This window comes from Apiospora marii, assembly GCF_038362585.1.
Source record: "Apiospora marii strain CBS 49790 chromosome Unknown utg000005l_segment0_segment0, whole genome shotgun sequence".
Taxonomy (NCBI): domain Eukaryota; kingdom Fungi; phylum Ascomycota; class Sordariomycetes; order Amphisphaeriales; family Apiosporaceae; genus Apiospora; species Apiospora marii.
The window spans coordinates 2,386,669-2,400,831 of NW_027117377.1; the positions used below are offsets into that span (position 1 = coordinate 2,386,669).

At 54.7% G+C, this 14,163-nt stretch overlaps 3 protein-coding genes across 3 annotated transcripts; 2 read left to right on the forward strand and 1 right to left on the reverse strand.

The window, feature by feature from the left end:
* Positions 1 to 68: 68 nt before the first annotated feature.
* On the forward strand, positions 69 to 6,236 carry PG985_008664 (uncharacterized protein; the record flags this gene model as incomplete). Its single annotated transcript, XM_066828432.1, has 2 exons — positions 69 to 5,556; positions 5,620 to 6,236. The coding sequence occupies 2 exons, from the start codon at positions 69 to 71 to the stop codon at positions 6,234 to 6,236; spliced, it is 6,105 nt and encodes a 2,034-aa protein (XP_066683344.1).
* Positions 6,237 to 8,398: 2,162 nt separating this feature from the next.
* On the forward strand, positions 8,399 to 9,877 carry PG985_008665 (uncharacterized protein; the record flags this gene model as incomplete). Its single annotated transcript, XM_066828433.1, has 1 exon — positions 8,399 to 9,877. The coding sequence occupies one exon, from the start codon at positions 8,399 to 8,401 to the stop codon at positions 9,875 to 9,877; it is 1,479 nt and encodes a 492-aa protein (XP_066683345.1).
* A 721-nt stretch (positions 9,878 to 10,598) lies between these two features.
* PG985_008666 (uncharacterized protein) lies at positions 10,599 to 12,732 on the reverse strand (the record flags this gene model as incomplete). The annotated part of the gene is made up of 4 exons (XM_066828434.1): positions 10,599 to 11,557; positions 11,617 to 11,860; positions 11,993 to 12,496; positions 12,565 to 12,732. The coding sequence occupies 4 exons, from the start codon at positions 12,730 to 12,732 to the stop codon at positions 10,599 to 10,601; spliced, it is 1,875 nt and encodes a 624-aa protein (XP_066683346.1).
* Positions 12,733 to 14,163: the final 1,431 nt, after the last annotated feature.

A 14,163-nucleotide genomic window follows, 5' to 3' on the forward strand; every position in this document is an offset into this window, starting at 1 on the left:
CCGCCTTATGCAATTGACCGTCTTCTCACAGTTACGGTGCGACCAACAGCTTCGGTCGCTTTAGACCAATGCCCTGGCAACCGCTGACCCGTATCGCCTTTGCTGTCGCGACATACCCATTCAGCACCCAGTCCGACAACGAGCTCCCCCTCGAGATTGGCGATGATCTCTACATTATCGAGCAGTCCCAGGACGGCCAATGGCTTCGCGGCTACTTGCTAGCACCCCCGTCCTTACTGGCGGGGTTGACAACGGCCAAGGGCCAAGCACTCGAGGCCCGCGTCTTCTCGGGCATCTTTCCGCGCAGCTGTGTTGAGATTCGCGAGGTTCTGGGCGATGGCGACGACACATCCACGGACGACAACGGGAGCTATCTGGACAGCGACGAGACGCCCCATGTCGGCAGTGACTCGGGCAAGAGCGGCGTGACTTCTATTGAAAAGAAGAGGACTAAACCGTATAATAAGACAAACGGGTTGCGTTTGGAGTCGGGCGCAAGTATACAGACAGACGACCAAAATGGGTTGCCGGTGGCACCATACAAGCGAGAGCCAGGGGAACCGAAGCCACCTGCGCCAGTTCCCATGCTGAAAGTCGGCGACGAGACACCCACTTCGGCCTCCGAACCCCTGATCGACGAGATTGCCTCCTGTTTGCGCGAGTGGCATTCGAAGAACCTCCACGAGCTGCTTCTTGCGCGCGAGTACTCCACGCTGGAGAAGCTCTCCCAGCTAATACATGGCCTAGACTTCTCCCGCCGCCAGTTCCTGCATAATGTGCTGACTGCGCACGAATACAACGACTTACGCGAGAAGACAGTCTGGGATCTCGTCAAGGGAAACAAGCTCTGTGGAGGAGAGGTCATTGTTCGGGATCCCGCCCAGGGTGGACGTGTCCTGACGGGCGACGACTCAGTGGTCGATATCACGAGATTACAGTCCTTGATGAGCTTATTAGATGAGCCGCCCAAGCCTCATGTCGAGTTGACTGCCCTGCACCACCTGCTTGTCGATGTCAAGAATTTCTCCGGCTCGGCCAGCGAAGCCACCACATTGGCGGTCTACCTGGTCAGCAAACCGCTGGGCGGTTTCCCGACAGCATTGTCGGAAAGCTACATTGTCGATGTCCCACCTGGCGGAACCATGAGCCAGATGGCCAAATCGTCACAGATGCGCACCCTTTTCACCGATTTGACGTCAACCGATATTGGCGACGCTTCCTCGGCGGACACGGAGCTGTATCTGGTGATCAAGGTTCGCGCGGCCCATCAGATCGCTGTGGGCAAGCCTATGTCGCGATCTGGTACAGCGCCGCTTGCCATGACCAACAACAACAAAGATAAGCCAACTTCAACCAGTGCAACCAAGTCTTCTAGGAGGAGTTTGATGTGGGGTTCTACAAGGTCGGCTTTCTCTAGGGGAGGACCGCGGCTCGATGCCCTCTCTGAGCAGCCGGAAGAACAGCGACCGGCGACTGCATCGGCAGACAGCCAAGACGGAGGCCGTGACCGTGCACCCAGCTCGTCGGGGTCAAGACCCCCCCGTTCTTCGTCGGATGCCTCACAAACGACACATCTCACAGCCGACCGATTAGTGGGAATGGGGGTATTAAAGCTGAACCAGATAATGAAGCATACCGAGGAGACGGAACATCTCATCAGTGTTTGGGCGCCATCCACAAATCTTACCCCTGAAAAGGTCGACCACGACGAGGGTTGGGATGAGCTCATCATCCACCTTTTAGACAGCAAATCTGGACAATTTGAAAAGTCGAAGAGGGCGGAGCGCCTCCAAATCCACCTGAGGCCATTTGATAATCCTGATGCCGATGCGCTCATCAAGGCGACGCCAACTCAGCTTTCTGGTATTACCAAGACAAGCAAGTTGGGGTTCGCTGGTGCGCCAACAAAGCCAAGATCTGATATTTATGTGACTATCAACCAGGCTTTTCTTTCCCGGCAAAACCTGATATCGCGATTCGGAGGCAGCGCGACTTCCATACCAACCCACATGACCGGCGTCAATTTGATGGTCACCATGGAGGTGCGCCGCAAGTCAGGCGAACGGATAGAAACTTGCATTTTTGCATCCTCAAACGGCGAACCTGTCACCACCTGGAAGTCATACGCTGTAGAACGTGGCGAAGCCTGGAATCAGACACTGAGACTATCACTCGAGCCCGAGGACGTTACGAATGCGCACCTTGTCATGACTATCACAGACCTCCCGAACGTGCCATTTGCAGTTGCCTACATTCCCTTGTGGGAGCAACAAGCTTTCATCAAAGACGGCCCACACTCCCTTTTGTTGTACAAGCTCGACGAGAACACGCAAACAGCACAACCAGGGGTCTCGGGTAGGGGCGGCTACCTTTCGTTGCCCTGGAGTACCAGGGGCGAAGCAAGCGATGTTACAGGCCCTCTTGCGGCTCTTCGACTGGAGACGTATCTCTGCAGCACCAAATTTTCGCAAGATCGAATTGTTCTTGGGCTCCTGAGGTGGAAGGAACAGCCCAAGGAAGACATACCCGGTCTACTCAAGCAGCTTATATTTGTTCCCGAGATCGAGGTTGTCAAACTGCTCAGCGATGTTCTCGATGCCCTATTTGGTACCCTAGTCGAGTACCAAGGCCAAGACGAATTCGAAGATCTCGTCTTCACTGCACTCGTTCGGGTTCTGGGCATTGTTCACGATCGTCGTTTCAATTTGGGCCCTCTGGTAGATCACTACGCCGAAAACAGATTCAATTACCCCTTCGCGACACCGTGCTTAGTCAGATCCTTCACGCGACTGCTTTCGAATCCCACGGACCCGGAAACCGCGAGGAAACTACGCGCGACACTGAAGGTAATCCGCCACATCCTCAAATTTATTACACACGGCAGGGGTCAGCAAAAGGCGAAGGAAGCAGGCATTGGCATTACAAGTACCAGTCCTGGCTTCACGAGGCATTTGCAGACCATTTTCAAAGCACTCGACTCCATGATGCGGAGCACCGCTCCGGTGCTGGTAGGCAGCCAAACACTGGCTGTTCAGCACTTCCATTCTTGGTTGCCCGAATTAACAGGCCTGCTTACTACTGAAGAGATTTTGCATATCGCCATTGACTTTATGGACTCGTGTTCAAATGTCAAGGGCAAGCTGGTGCTTTATAAGCTGATATTGATCATCAACTACTCTAAACTGGATCTCTTCTCGCACCCAGATCAACGGGCAGCCCTGAGTGCAAATACCGTCCGGTGGATTTCACCCCATTGGGGCCAGGCAGATGAGGTGAATGATCAATGGAAAGAGCAAGTGCGACTATGCTGTTCGGTTCTGGCAAGTCAAATAGACTACTTGGGAACTGAGATTCCTGATTACATTCCGAAAATCCTGGACTCCTATATCGCTATCCAGCAGACGGAACTCAAGCCCAAGTCTCGACTTTCACTGCTTTTCCCGTCCTCGTATCCATTTCCGAGCAAACCCATCACAGAAAAGGTCTCCTTCGATGAGGCTTTGATCGAACTTTCTGCAGTATTATCGGCCATCTCGAACTCGCCTAGTGGAATGCAGCTAGAGCTAGCTGATGATGACCTTGGCTTGCTCATTGACAAGTCTCTCCATGTTCACATGAGCATCCTTCAGGGCGAAGCTTTCCCTGCGACATGGCTGAGCATTCACATTTTCCACCACAAGTCAACGATGAAGATACTCCAGTATCTCTCCGGCATCTTGCTCGAGTCTTTTCTCCCACACCCCGATGAAGCAGAAGGCTTCAGCACCGAGTTGTGGAAGATGTTCTTCACCACTCTGCTGAAACTTGTGGGAAGCGGTTGCCTGGCCCTCGAGATCTTCCCAGAGCAGAAACGCAGAGCGGTCTGGAAGATAGCTGGTGACGTGAGAGTCGACGGCGCAGATCTGCTCCGGCGAACTTGGGAGGCAATTGGCTGGGAGGCGACTGCCGACGAGCGGTCCAAATACGGCCTAGTTAGAATGGGCGGTTACCAAGTCCAATACGTCCCTGGTCTTGTTGGGCCCATCGTCGAGTTATGCCTAAGTGTTCACGAAGGTTTGCGGAAGATGGCGGTCGAGGTCCTGCATACGATGATCGTCAGTGAATGGACCCTCAGCGAGGATCTATCTGCTATTCAGACAGAGCTGATCGACCATCTGGATCTTTACTTCAAGGACAAGCAGATGACGGAGAGTATTCTCCAGAAGCTCTTCATTGGCGAGCTGCTGCAGCGGTCCCAGCCTTTGCAGGAAACCGAGAACGAACTTTACACCGCCCTGCTTGAGATGATCGGTACCGTGGAGGAATTCCTGGATCTTCTTGTCGCAGTCCATAGTGGAGAGGCCACTGGTGCAGCTTCCCAGCTCATCAACCGCTTGCGGCTCATGGAATTCTTGCGTGACATGCAGAAGGAAGAAATATTCATCCGCTATGTGCACCAGTTGGCCACGCTACAAGCAGATGCGAGAAACCATGCTGAAGCCGGCTTGGCTCTGCGCCTACATGCAGACCTGTACGAGTGGAACCCGGTCAAGATGGCCCCTGCTCTCCATGATCCAGAACTTCCGGGCCAGACTCATTTCGAGCGTAAGGAGCGTATATACTTCGACATGATCAAGCACTTTGAGGACGGAGATGCGTGGAGTAGCGCACTGGCCGCTTACAAGGAGCTTCAAGACCAGTATGAGAACAACATCTATGACTTCGCCAAGCTCGCACGCACGGAAAGGGCAATCGCTACGATATACGAAAGCCTGGCGAAGAGCGATAGACTAGTGCCCAAGTACTTCAAAGTTGTGTTCAGAGGTCTTGGATTCCCACCCACTATGCGGGCAAAGGAATACATCTACGAAGGCTGGGCTGCTGAAAGGACGTCAGCATTCACAGACCGCATGCAGGAACAGTTCCAGTCTGCTCAAATACTCACCTCTGGCGATGTGGACAACGATGCCGAGGGCCAATATCTGGTCATTTCGGCCGTGAGCCCATATCGAGATCTTAACCATCATGTCTTCCAGCGAGCTAGGGTCCCGCAAGCCATCCGGGATTATCTGCTTTCAGCTCACCCACAGACTTTCTCGGTCTCTTCCAAACGCAGCACTTCGGGTCCTGTAACTGAACACTACGCAGAGAAGGCCGTTTATACCACAGCGGAACCGTTCCCTACCATTTTGCGCCGTAGCGAGATTGTTGAAATACAAGAGATCCGCCTTACTGCCAAGGAGACTGCCCTCGAGCGCATTGTACGGAAGACGCAAGAAATGACCGCCGTCGAGAAGAGATTGGCTTCCGAGGACGATAACGAACTGGCTCGACTCCTGGTCGATGCTATCGCCATTTCCACTAACCCCACCTCGGATAACAGCGTTGTGCGATACCGCGAACTGCTACCCAAGCCGGAACCGGATGAGGACGAAGATGAGATAGAACTGGATGCCCAGGAAACCGCGATCAAGATGGCCTTGATTGACCATGCCATCATGATCAAGAGATGCCTCGCAAGCTTCTCCCGCAGCTCGAACAGGATCTTAGCCAAAGGATATGAAGATCTTCATACGCGTACGTTGGACCCTACCGGATGAGAGGAGAACACCCATTGTGAACACGGCTGACTTTCCGCAGCTTTCGAATTGACCTTTTCCCCTGAGCTTGAGATCCTAAGTCCGCCTCGGCCGGCGCGTGACCCCATGTCATCAACCCCATCGCCGATATGGCAAAGATCGTCTCCAACCACCGAGACATCGCCTGGTGGCCAGGCGTTTGCAGCTGGGCTGAATACTAACAATGCGACGGTCGAAGAGGCTTCTGCCGTACAACCCATCTCGGTGAAGCAGCGCGGGACTCGTCTCAGCTTCCTCGGTGGCAAGCGCAAAAGCTCGGTTAGAGAATTGAACAGCGACAGCGCACTCTCGAGTGGGGAAACCGAGTCTGATGGCCTGAGCAGCAGCAGGGGCAAGGAGGGAGGAAACCGGATGAGTTTCTTCCGCGCACCGACAAGCGATGGCGGTACTGGCAACAACGTGCACAACTCGCCGCATGGTGAAGTAGTCACGGCGGATTGGGCGCAAAGCACGGACCGCAAGAGCAGCGACGTGGTGGACGTCTATGACCACAACGACGAGAAGCCGTTTGGCGGCCCGAAGCTAGGGAGTGTGCGGAAACGACTCAGCATGCTCCGGCTTGGCGGGAAGTGGCCTCACAAGGCCCACGGGCCGATGGGGGGCGTCGACGAAGAATAATGACGGCGGCCGACACGATCGTCCATCCAGACAGACATAGCCGGTCGGCATGTTGTTTCTGCGCACTTTACACACTTCACACATTCCGAGGAATGAAAAGAAATAGGGGGATCTAGGTGTTCTGGATATGATGGAACGAGGAGGAGGGAGGTACCAGGATCGCTCGCATCTTCTTTTTTTTCTATCTTGCGTGGCCGGGAGCGTTTTTTTTTTTTTTTTTTTTTGCTTTTTTCCCACATTGATTCCCAAACTGCATCGCAAAGTCTTCCCTTTTGTTTTTGTTTGTTTTGTCCTACTTCTCTTCTGCTTCCCACAAGCTCTATTCCCATGTTCTGCGTCATGTGTGCGTATGTATGTTGTGTGCACGCGGCAAGCGAACCGAGCAAAACGTTCTTTTTGTACAAAAATGGCATTTTGTTCCTTCTAGGGAGAGAAAGAGAGAGACGGAAAGGGGAAGGGGGACTTGGTATTATACCACTATTTTTTATATTTTTATATATATACCTCACATAGCCAAGTCTGGAGGAGGAAAGGGGCTGGCTGGCAGTTGTGTGGCTCTCGGCCGGCAACAATGAATTGAAGGACGGCTAGATGCCGGGGAACAGTGGAAGGCAGGAGAGGAGAGGGGTTGCTCGAGTTTTGGCTTTGCAGCATATGTACAACGTATAAATCATCATGACTGCTGTCATGGGCATATCATTCAAAGTATAGCGGGCGAAGTTTGTTTCTCGGGCAAGTAGGAGCAAGCTCAGTCACATACTTTACAAAACCGATACACAACACAAAGAAAGTCGGTCTACAGAGTATTGCCATGTCTGATCGTTTGTTTTTGGAGGAGGCAGGGGAGGCAGGGGAGGGGATTTCGCTCGCTCGCTCCCTCCTCTCTCCTCAGAAAGTTACAGAGTTGGAGGCTGTTCTAATGGGCCGCCGATCACTCCCGATCACCACGGGATGGGGGATGCTGATTGGTGCGACAATTGACCCTGCAATTCCTACCCGTCCCGTGGTGTGTTTTGTCTAAAATGTATCCGTATATGCACCTATTTGACAAGTATCAATTTCATCCTTTGCGAGCTGGTGGGATGAGATCAGGAGTGTTATTTGATGGTAGGGTCATCCAAGCAGTCAATTAATTGATCTGTTCAACTCGCAGGTGTTTCTCTATTTATTCAGTCTTATGCAGGCAGCAATGAACACAAGCGGTTGCAGGCAACACTTGGCAGGCACGTTCCTTCTTCCTATGCTAAGATCCTGAGCAAGCAAGCACCTTGATAGACCCCTGACATTGGAGATTTGGTTCCTTCCCCATCTAGCATGCAGTCCAGTCACCCCGCCAAGCAGCTAAGGATTCCCCCAGATGCCCGCTCCCCCCTCCTTGCTCCTCCTTGCTCCTCCCCCGTACGATCGAATCGAATGTCCTTCTCGGCATCGGACCCTTCTAATTAGCTTACCTGGTCGCACTCCACGTGGGGCCTGGCAACCTGGCAGCCTGGATTTGTCGGCGGCCTTGTTTCATGGCTTTCGTGAATTCAGCCTGTAGGATTGCGGCCAGTCGAAGCCTGTATAAGTAGCCGGTTCTCCCAGGCTTGGCACGCTCGCGCTCGACGCATGTGGTTGGGCCGGAGGCATATGATCCCCAACCTAGCCAAAGCTTGATGGGGGAATGGGTTCCTGCCCTGCCAAGCGGCCGGTTGCCCGTAGACGGTAATCGACAAGACGATACGTCAGCTACATACCAACTAATGTGCGTCTCAAGTAAACGGGCAGCTAGAAACCAACTCCAATTCCCTCCCTCCGTCTTTCCCGTTTTTGTTGGGTTTTTGTTCTCATTTGCCTGGATATTTCGTTTCGTCCCGTCTACTGTTGTTTTCCTAGGAGATCAAATGTGAAATCCTACGCAAAGTCAGAGAGCATAGCATCTTTCATCCCGGGGCAATTGAACTCACGGAATATACCCATTCACTCGCTCGCCCATTGCCCGCTGTCTGTCTCTATCAATCTATATTGCGCAACAGCCACCCGCGCGCCACCCAAATTGCTCTGCGGCGGCCATCTACCGAGCCCCCACCCCCCACCGGCCATGTTGTTGTTGCTGCTGCTGCTCCGCTAGTGTTATTGCATTGGTCATGTTGGTGAGACATTTCCCGGGCCGGCTCGTCTCAATGCTGTCCCGGTACCTGGCCGTGATTCTGGCGGCCCTGCTCGTATTTTACGTCGTGCGCGAGCCCATCAACAAAACCGTCTCGCATCTCCACGGTCACCGTAATGCTGCGGCAGCTGCAGGTGGTGCCTCCAACAATGTCAAGGCAGGGCCCAAGGTTCTCCCCTTCGCCGGACCCGGGGCGGCGACCGACCCAGAGGGTCAGACTCCCATGGCGGAGGAGATTCCTTCATACAACAAAGTGTATAAGCCCGAGCCCGAAAAGTTCGAGGCGATTGAGGACCCTTTCCCATGGTTGACGCACAACAGCAAGATGCCGCCCGTGCTCGACAACAACCTGCCCCCGGAACCGCATGTCCCTGAGCCCACACCCCTTTTTATCGGCTTCACGAGAAACTGGCCCATGTTGCTCCAGTGCGTGTCCAGCTACATCGCCGCAGGGTGGCCCCCTGCCGACATCTACATTGTCGAGAATACGGGCACTTTCCGATCCAACAAGGACGAGGAGTTGACGTTGCAAAACCCCTTTTTCATGAACCACACCCAACTAAACATACTCGGCGTCCATATTCTTCAAACACCAGCCCTGCTCAGCTTCTCTCAACTTCAGAACTACTTCTTGCACACGGCCCTTCAGCGCGGCTGGCCGCACTTCTTCTGGAGCCACCAGGACGTGTTGGTCTTCTCGGACGAGGAGGTACGCAAGAAGGACCGTGACCATGACCATGACCACGACCCCTATGCGACCCTCTACGAGCGCGCCGTGGGTCTCATGCGCTACCTGGGCGGCGAGGACAAGCCGCCGTGGGCCACGCACTTCTTCGCCTACGACCACCTCACGCTGGTTAATCGCGACGCCTACATCGACGTCGGCGCCTGGGACACGCACATCCCCTTCTACGCGAGTGACTGCGACATGTACCTGCGTTTGCACTGGGCGGGCTATTGGCAGCCGCAGAGCGAGGCAGGGCTCATCTTCGACGTCTCGGCGCCCCTCGATGACGTGGGCGCCCTGTTCCGCTTCCCCGGTACCCACGCCACCTTCGCAGGCGGCCAGACAGGCCTCGACCCGGGCCACGCCATGTACGAGGCCGAGCTTGAGCGGGAGCGCGATCTGTCGGCTTGGGTCGACCGTGAGGGCGAGACATTCCAGCACCTCGTCCACGTCGCCCAGCGCATGCAGGATGCCAAGTGGGCCGAGCAGGGCGTATTCCGCAACACCTGGCAGGCTCGCCAGCGCGGCGGCCACGAGGAGCCCTTTTACCGCGACCCCGACGGCTTCTCGGCCGGCCTCGATACCATGATTGAGGCCGGCCGGCGCGTCTTCGCTGACAAGTGGGGACACCGCGGCTGCGATCTGCTGGACCTCGGGATCGAGGTCGAGGACGCGTGGCGCTTGCAGCGCGACTGGGACATCAGCGAGGGTCCCGGCAGCGAAGGCGGATCCTGGGGCAAGGATTGGATGGGGGGTGGCGATTAAGAAGAAAAAGGGGGTCGACGACCGTCAGTGGTGCATGTGATTTCTATCTCGACGATGCGTGTGTGTATGTATATATGGGAGTATGTTAAATGGGAACGGAGTTATAGGGGCTGCTTTCCTTTCTTTCAGCTTGACATAGGTAGGTAGTAGGTTGGTATCGTTTTTGAATAGAGATACCTGGCTAAGTGAGGGCAGTCATTTTTGATGGTCTACTGGAAGCAAGTGTGCCCAGTTTATAGCAATAAGGTTAAACCGAGTTCTACTCTAAAGAGTTTCTCACGAGAATATACATCTTTCTTCTAATTATGTTACGAGTCAACTACGCTATATTAAGCCTTTTCTTTCTTTTTGTTTCTTTTCTTTTTAAAACATCCAATAATCTTTTCATATTCAATCATGACATAGCATAATCTGGCTCGATAGCTCACAACACAAGGCATCATCCGCTCATAGTCCTCTGTCTACATGTATACGAGCACGAGTAGAACAACCGGGCTTGACTTTCTTCTTATTAATAACCCCCCTATATAGGAGAAACAAGCCCTACTCGACAGCAACCTACAAGCTTTATTCGGTTCGTAGTGGCCATTTCTCCTTGCCGACTGCTCTCGGCAACCAACAAAACGTACCAGGCCTGCCACGTTGGCCAGGACCTGCACTGGAGCAAAGAAGAATATGTAATCCACAGACCGCATGTGCCACCACCTTGGCCCCTTGCCCCTCATGCGAAGATTCCCTTGATGACGTCCCACGCATACAGGCCCAAGCTCATGGCGCCAAAGCCGACGAAGGGCACCACCGTGTACCAGAAGAAGAAGACGAAGCCGCCGAAGCGCGACGTCACCTCGAAGAGCTCGCCGCGCATGACTGCCAGGGCCATCGGGCGGTCGGCGAAGGGCCCCACGAGGCGGAACTTGGGGTTGAAGTTGCTGCCCATGGCCCAGCTCCAGAGGGCGCGGGGGCCCTGGCGCACCATGAAGGAGAAGGTGGGCGCGGCGCCGATGTCCAGCGCGAGCTGGTAGGCGTAGCTCTCATGGTCCACGCCGCCCTTGTCGTGCGCCAGGTCGCGTTCGCCGCGGGGCCGGAGCTGGTAGGAGATGACGTACGGTTCGACGGCGTTGGTATCGTGGGCGAAGAGGGCGAGGTGCTGCTGTGGGGTCTGCACATACTTGCCTCCTCCGTTCTCCTCCTGCTCCTCCTCCTCGCCGGCATCGTGGTTGTGACGGCGGTGGGCCCATTGGATCAGGCGGAGGACCCAGAGCTGCGCCTGCATCTCCGCCAGGGGCGGGATAGCACCGAGGTTGGGGCGGGCGAAGCCGATGTATCCGACGGTCACGTCGTCGGAGCTGTACACGCCTCGTACGTCGGCTTGGTCCAAGGTGGGCTGGAACTTCTCGTCGAGGAAGGGGAAGGTACGTTCGTAACCGGTGCAGCAGACAACGACGGTAGGCTTATAGTTCATATCCTTGACCGTCTCGCATTCCGGGCGGCCTGTATCGGGGAAGACCCAACTTCCGTCGTCGCGGACATAGGTAGGCCAGGGGGCGAGCTGGATCCGCTTGCTGCCGACATCTTCAATGGGCATCTGGCTGACGCATGCTCGGATTCGCTGCCAGATCGTGTTCTTGCGCCAGGCAGGGGAGATATAAGACATTGCTCTGACTGACTTGACAAGGAAGACTACGGTCCATGCGTCAGTATTTTGCCTTGCAGTTTGAAGGGGTGTCAGTGCCACTTACTACCATCGATGTGGAATCTGTCCTCGTCGTATTCGCCCACCCACTGATCCATGCCATATTTGGTTCCGCTAGCGATGTACATGAGCAACTGGACGACCCAGGTGTAGTACGTCCAGAGCTTGGAGCCGCGCTGTAGCTGGGGATGGCAATACGCCGTGTCGAACAGACTTGCTACGGAACAGTCGATGGGTTTGGGGTTGTCGGAGCCACGCCAGATGCCCATTACTGTCGGCTCGGGGACTTTCTGCACGGATTGACATGAAACTGTTAGCTATTGTATCTCTACTTTCGTGCTGCGCCATCTGCGAACCCCTGAAAAGGAGTTCGGCCTTGACAGGCGGGCGATACGAGAGGGTAGCACGTGGTGAAAACATACCTTGGGTGCTACGAAGAAACCATTTTTATGGCACAGCATCACGGACTCGACGCCGTCAGTGGTAACCGCGAGGTGTGATATATCCATGGCGGTCTCGCCCGCTCCGAGGATAACGACATGGGGGCGGCAGTTGGCCTCCGGAAAGAAGTCCCGGCGCGTCTTGAACTCGGAGGAATGCAAAATCCGGCTGCAGTGTTGGATGCCCGGAATACGGGACTCGGCTGGCTTGCTGTGGAGGCCGTTGCAGATGGCCACGGCGTCAAAGTGGTGATCGGCCTTCTGGCCGTCGCGATGCTCGACGGTCAGGGTGTGGCCATCCTGGTGAGGCGGCTGGGGCCCGCCGACCTTGACCACCTTGACACCGAGACGGATATGCCGGAAGAGATTGAACTCCTCGCAGTAGTTGGTCAAATACTCGACATACCTCTGTGGGCTTACAAAGCTCGGATCATCTGGTCCAAGACGATAGTCTGAGAAGGCCGTCAAGTACTTGGACGAGACCATCTATCGTTGCCATGTCAGTGCTGCCATACTGCGGTCAATGCGAGACGCTATGGGATATATATACTCACCTCGGCATCCTCGTAGATCTTGTCCACAAAAGTACCGCCGATCTCCTCGCCGGCTTCAAACAGAGTAACATTGACAGGCTCGCCGCCGAAGTACTTGTGGGCAGTCTTGAGGAACTTGAGCGTGACCAAGCCGGCCGGGCCGCCTCCGATGACGGCAACTCGGAGCATGACTGTGTCTATATTCCCTGTGATTCAGGTTGTCTGTGGTTGTTGTCAAAAGGCCGGTGGCTTGGAAGATGATTGCTGGGTCTGGCTGCAAGAGCGGCCGTGGGGATAAGAGAATGTGTCTCGATGAAAGGAACGTCAGGGGTGAGAGTCCCGGGTGAAGCGGACGACGAGATACAACAACAACAGAGAAAAGGGCGATCAATGTGACGAAAGACGGTATTGGCTACCAACGACTGGAAAGGCTCTCGCACAAGATGTCCAAATAAACGTGCAGAGGCTGGGTGAGTGGGTAAGTGGGAATTAATGAAAACTGACACCTCGTGAACAAAGAAGTAATTCCGTCCACGTGGAGGTGCAAACGGAAGACTAGCCCTATCGTCAAACTGGCCTGTGTTGACGTGTTGTGCAAGATATTGGGTCCGGTCTTGGGAAAGAGCAACCTTTGGTCATTGATGTACGGGTACTGTCACGGGGTGTGTCACGGGGTAAGCGTTCTAAAGCGTCGGGAGGGACTAGACCGCATAAGGCGTTGGAACTCGGCGACGACGACACCACCGAAAGACTGAAAGACTGCAAACATAGACGTACTTGTAGATATACGCGGAAGTGATCGGACAGGCAAACAAGAGATTCGGGGGTATGTATACACGATTACTGCATCGAGCTTGTCAAGGAAGGATTGGCCCCCAAAACTATATCCACTTCATCATGTGCAGCCTACTTGCCATTCTGTCCGTATAACATCTGATATGCTTGGCCTGCATCTGGGCCGTCCCCTCCCAACATGCTTGCAGTGGAACGATACCCGAAGGGATCCCGAATCCCACAAAGAGAAAGACATGTATTTATCCGTAGATAGTAATCACCACAGCTGGTAGGACAAGAGGGGACCAGGATGAAAGGTAGGGTGGGTGATGGTGGTTGCCCAGCTCCAGCCGCTTGAGCCACGCCAAGGATGTCAGCTGAAAGACCGAACCCCTGCCCGCTCCGAGCCGCCGTCCTTGGGCACGGCAGGTTCGTCAAACTGCAGTATGCCCTCAACCGACGGGGTTGCAATGGTCCGGCGGCGGCGGCGGCGGCGGCGACATCTGTGCAAAGCCAGCCCGAAGCAGAAAGCCCAGGTTTGGTGAGGCAACCCTTTTCGCCGGCTCCTTGCAGAATCTCCCCTTTCATAGTTGCACCAGCTGCGGTGATAATAGCACGGCATGGGCCACTCCAGCGCAAATAACAAACAACTGGTCCATGTCCGACCAGGCCAACTGTAACCCCCGTCATTGGCCCGAGACCTTGCCGCGTGACTTTGGTGCGGGATTGGCTGAGAGAGTATTCGTTCGGGCTGTCTGTCTGACCCAATCAACATCGTTCATTCCGTTGATTCTTCACACTGCAGCTAGCTAGTCAGAAATTTCAAAGGTGGCCTAACAGACATAA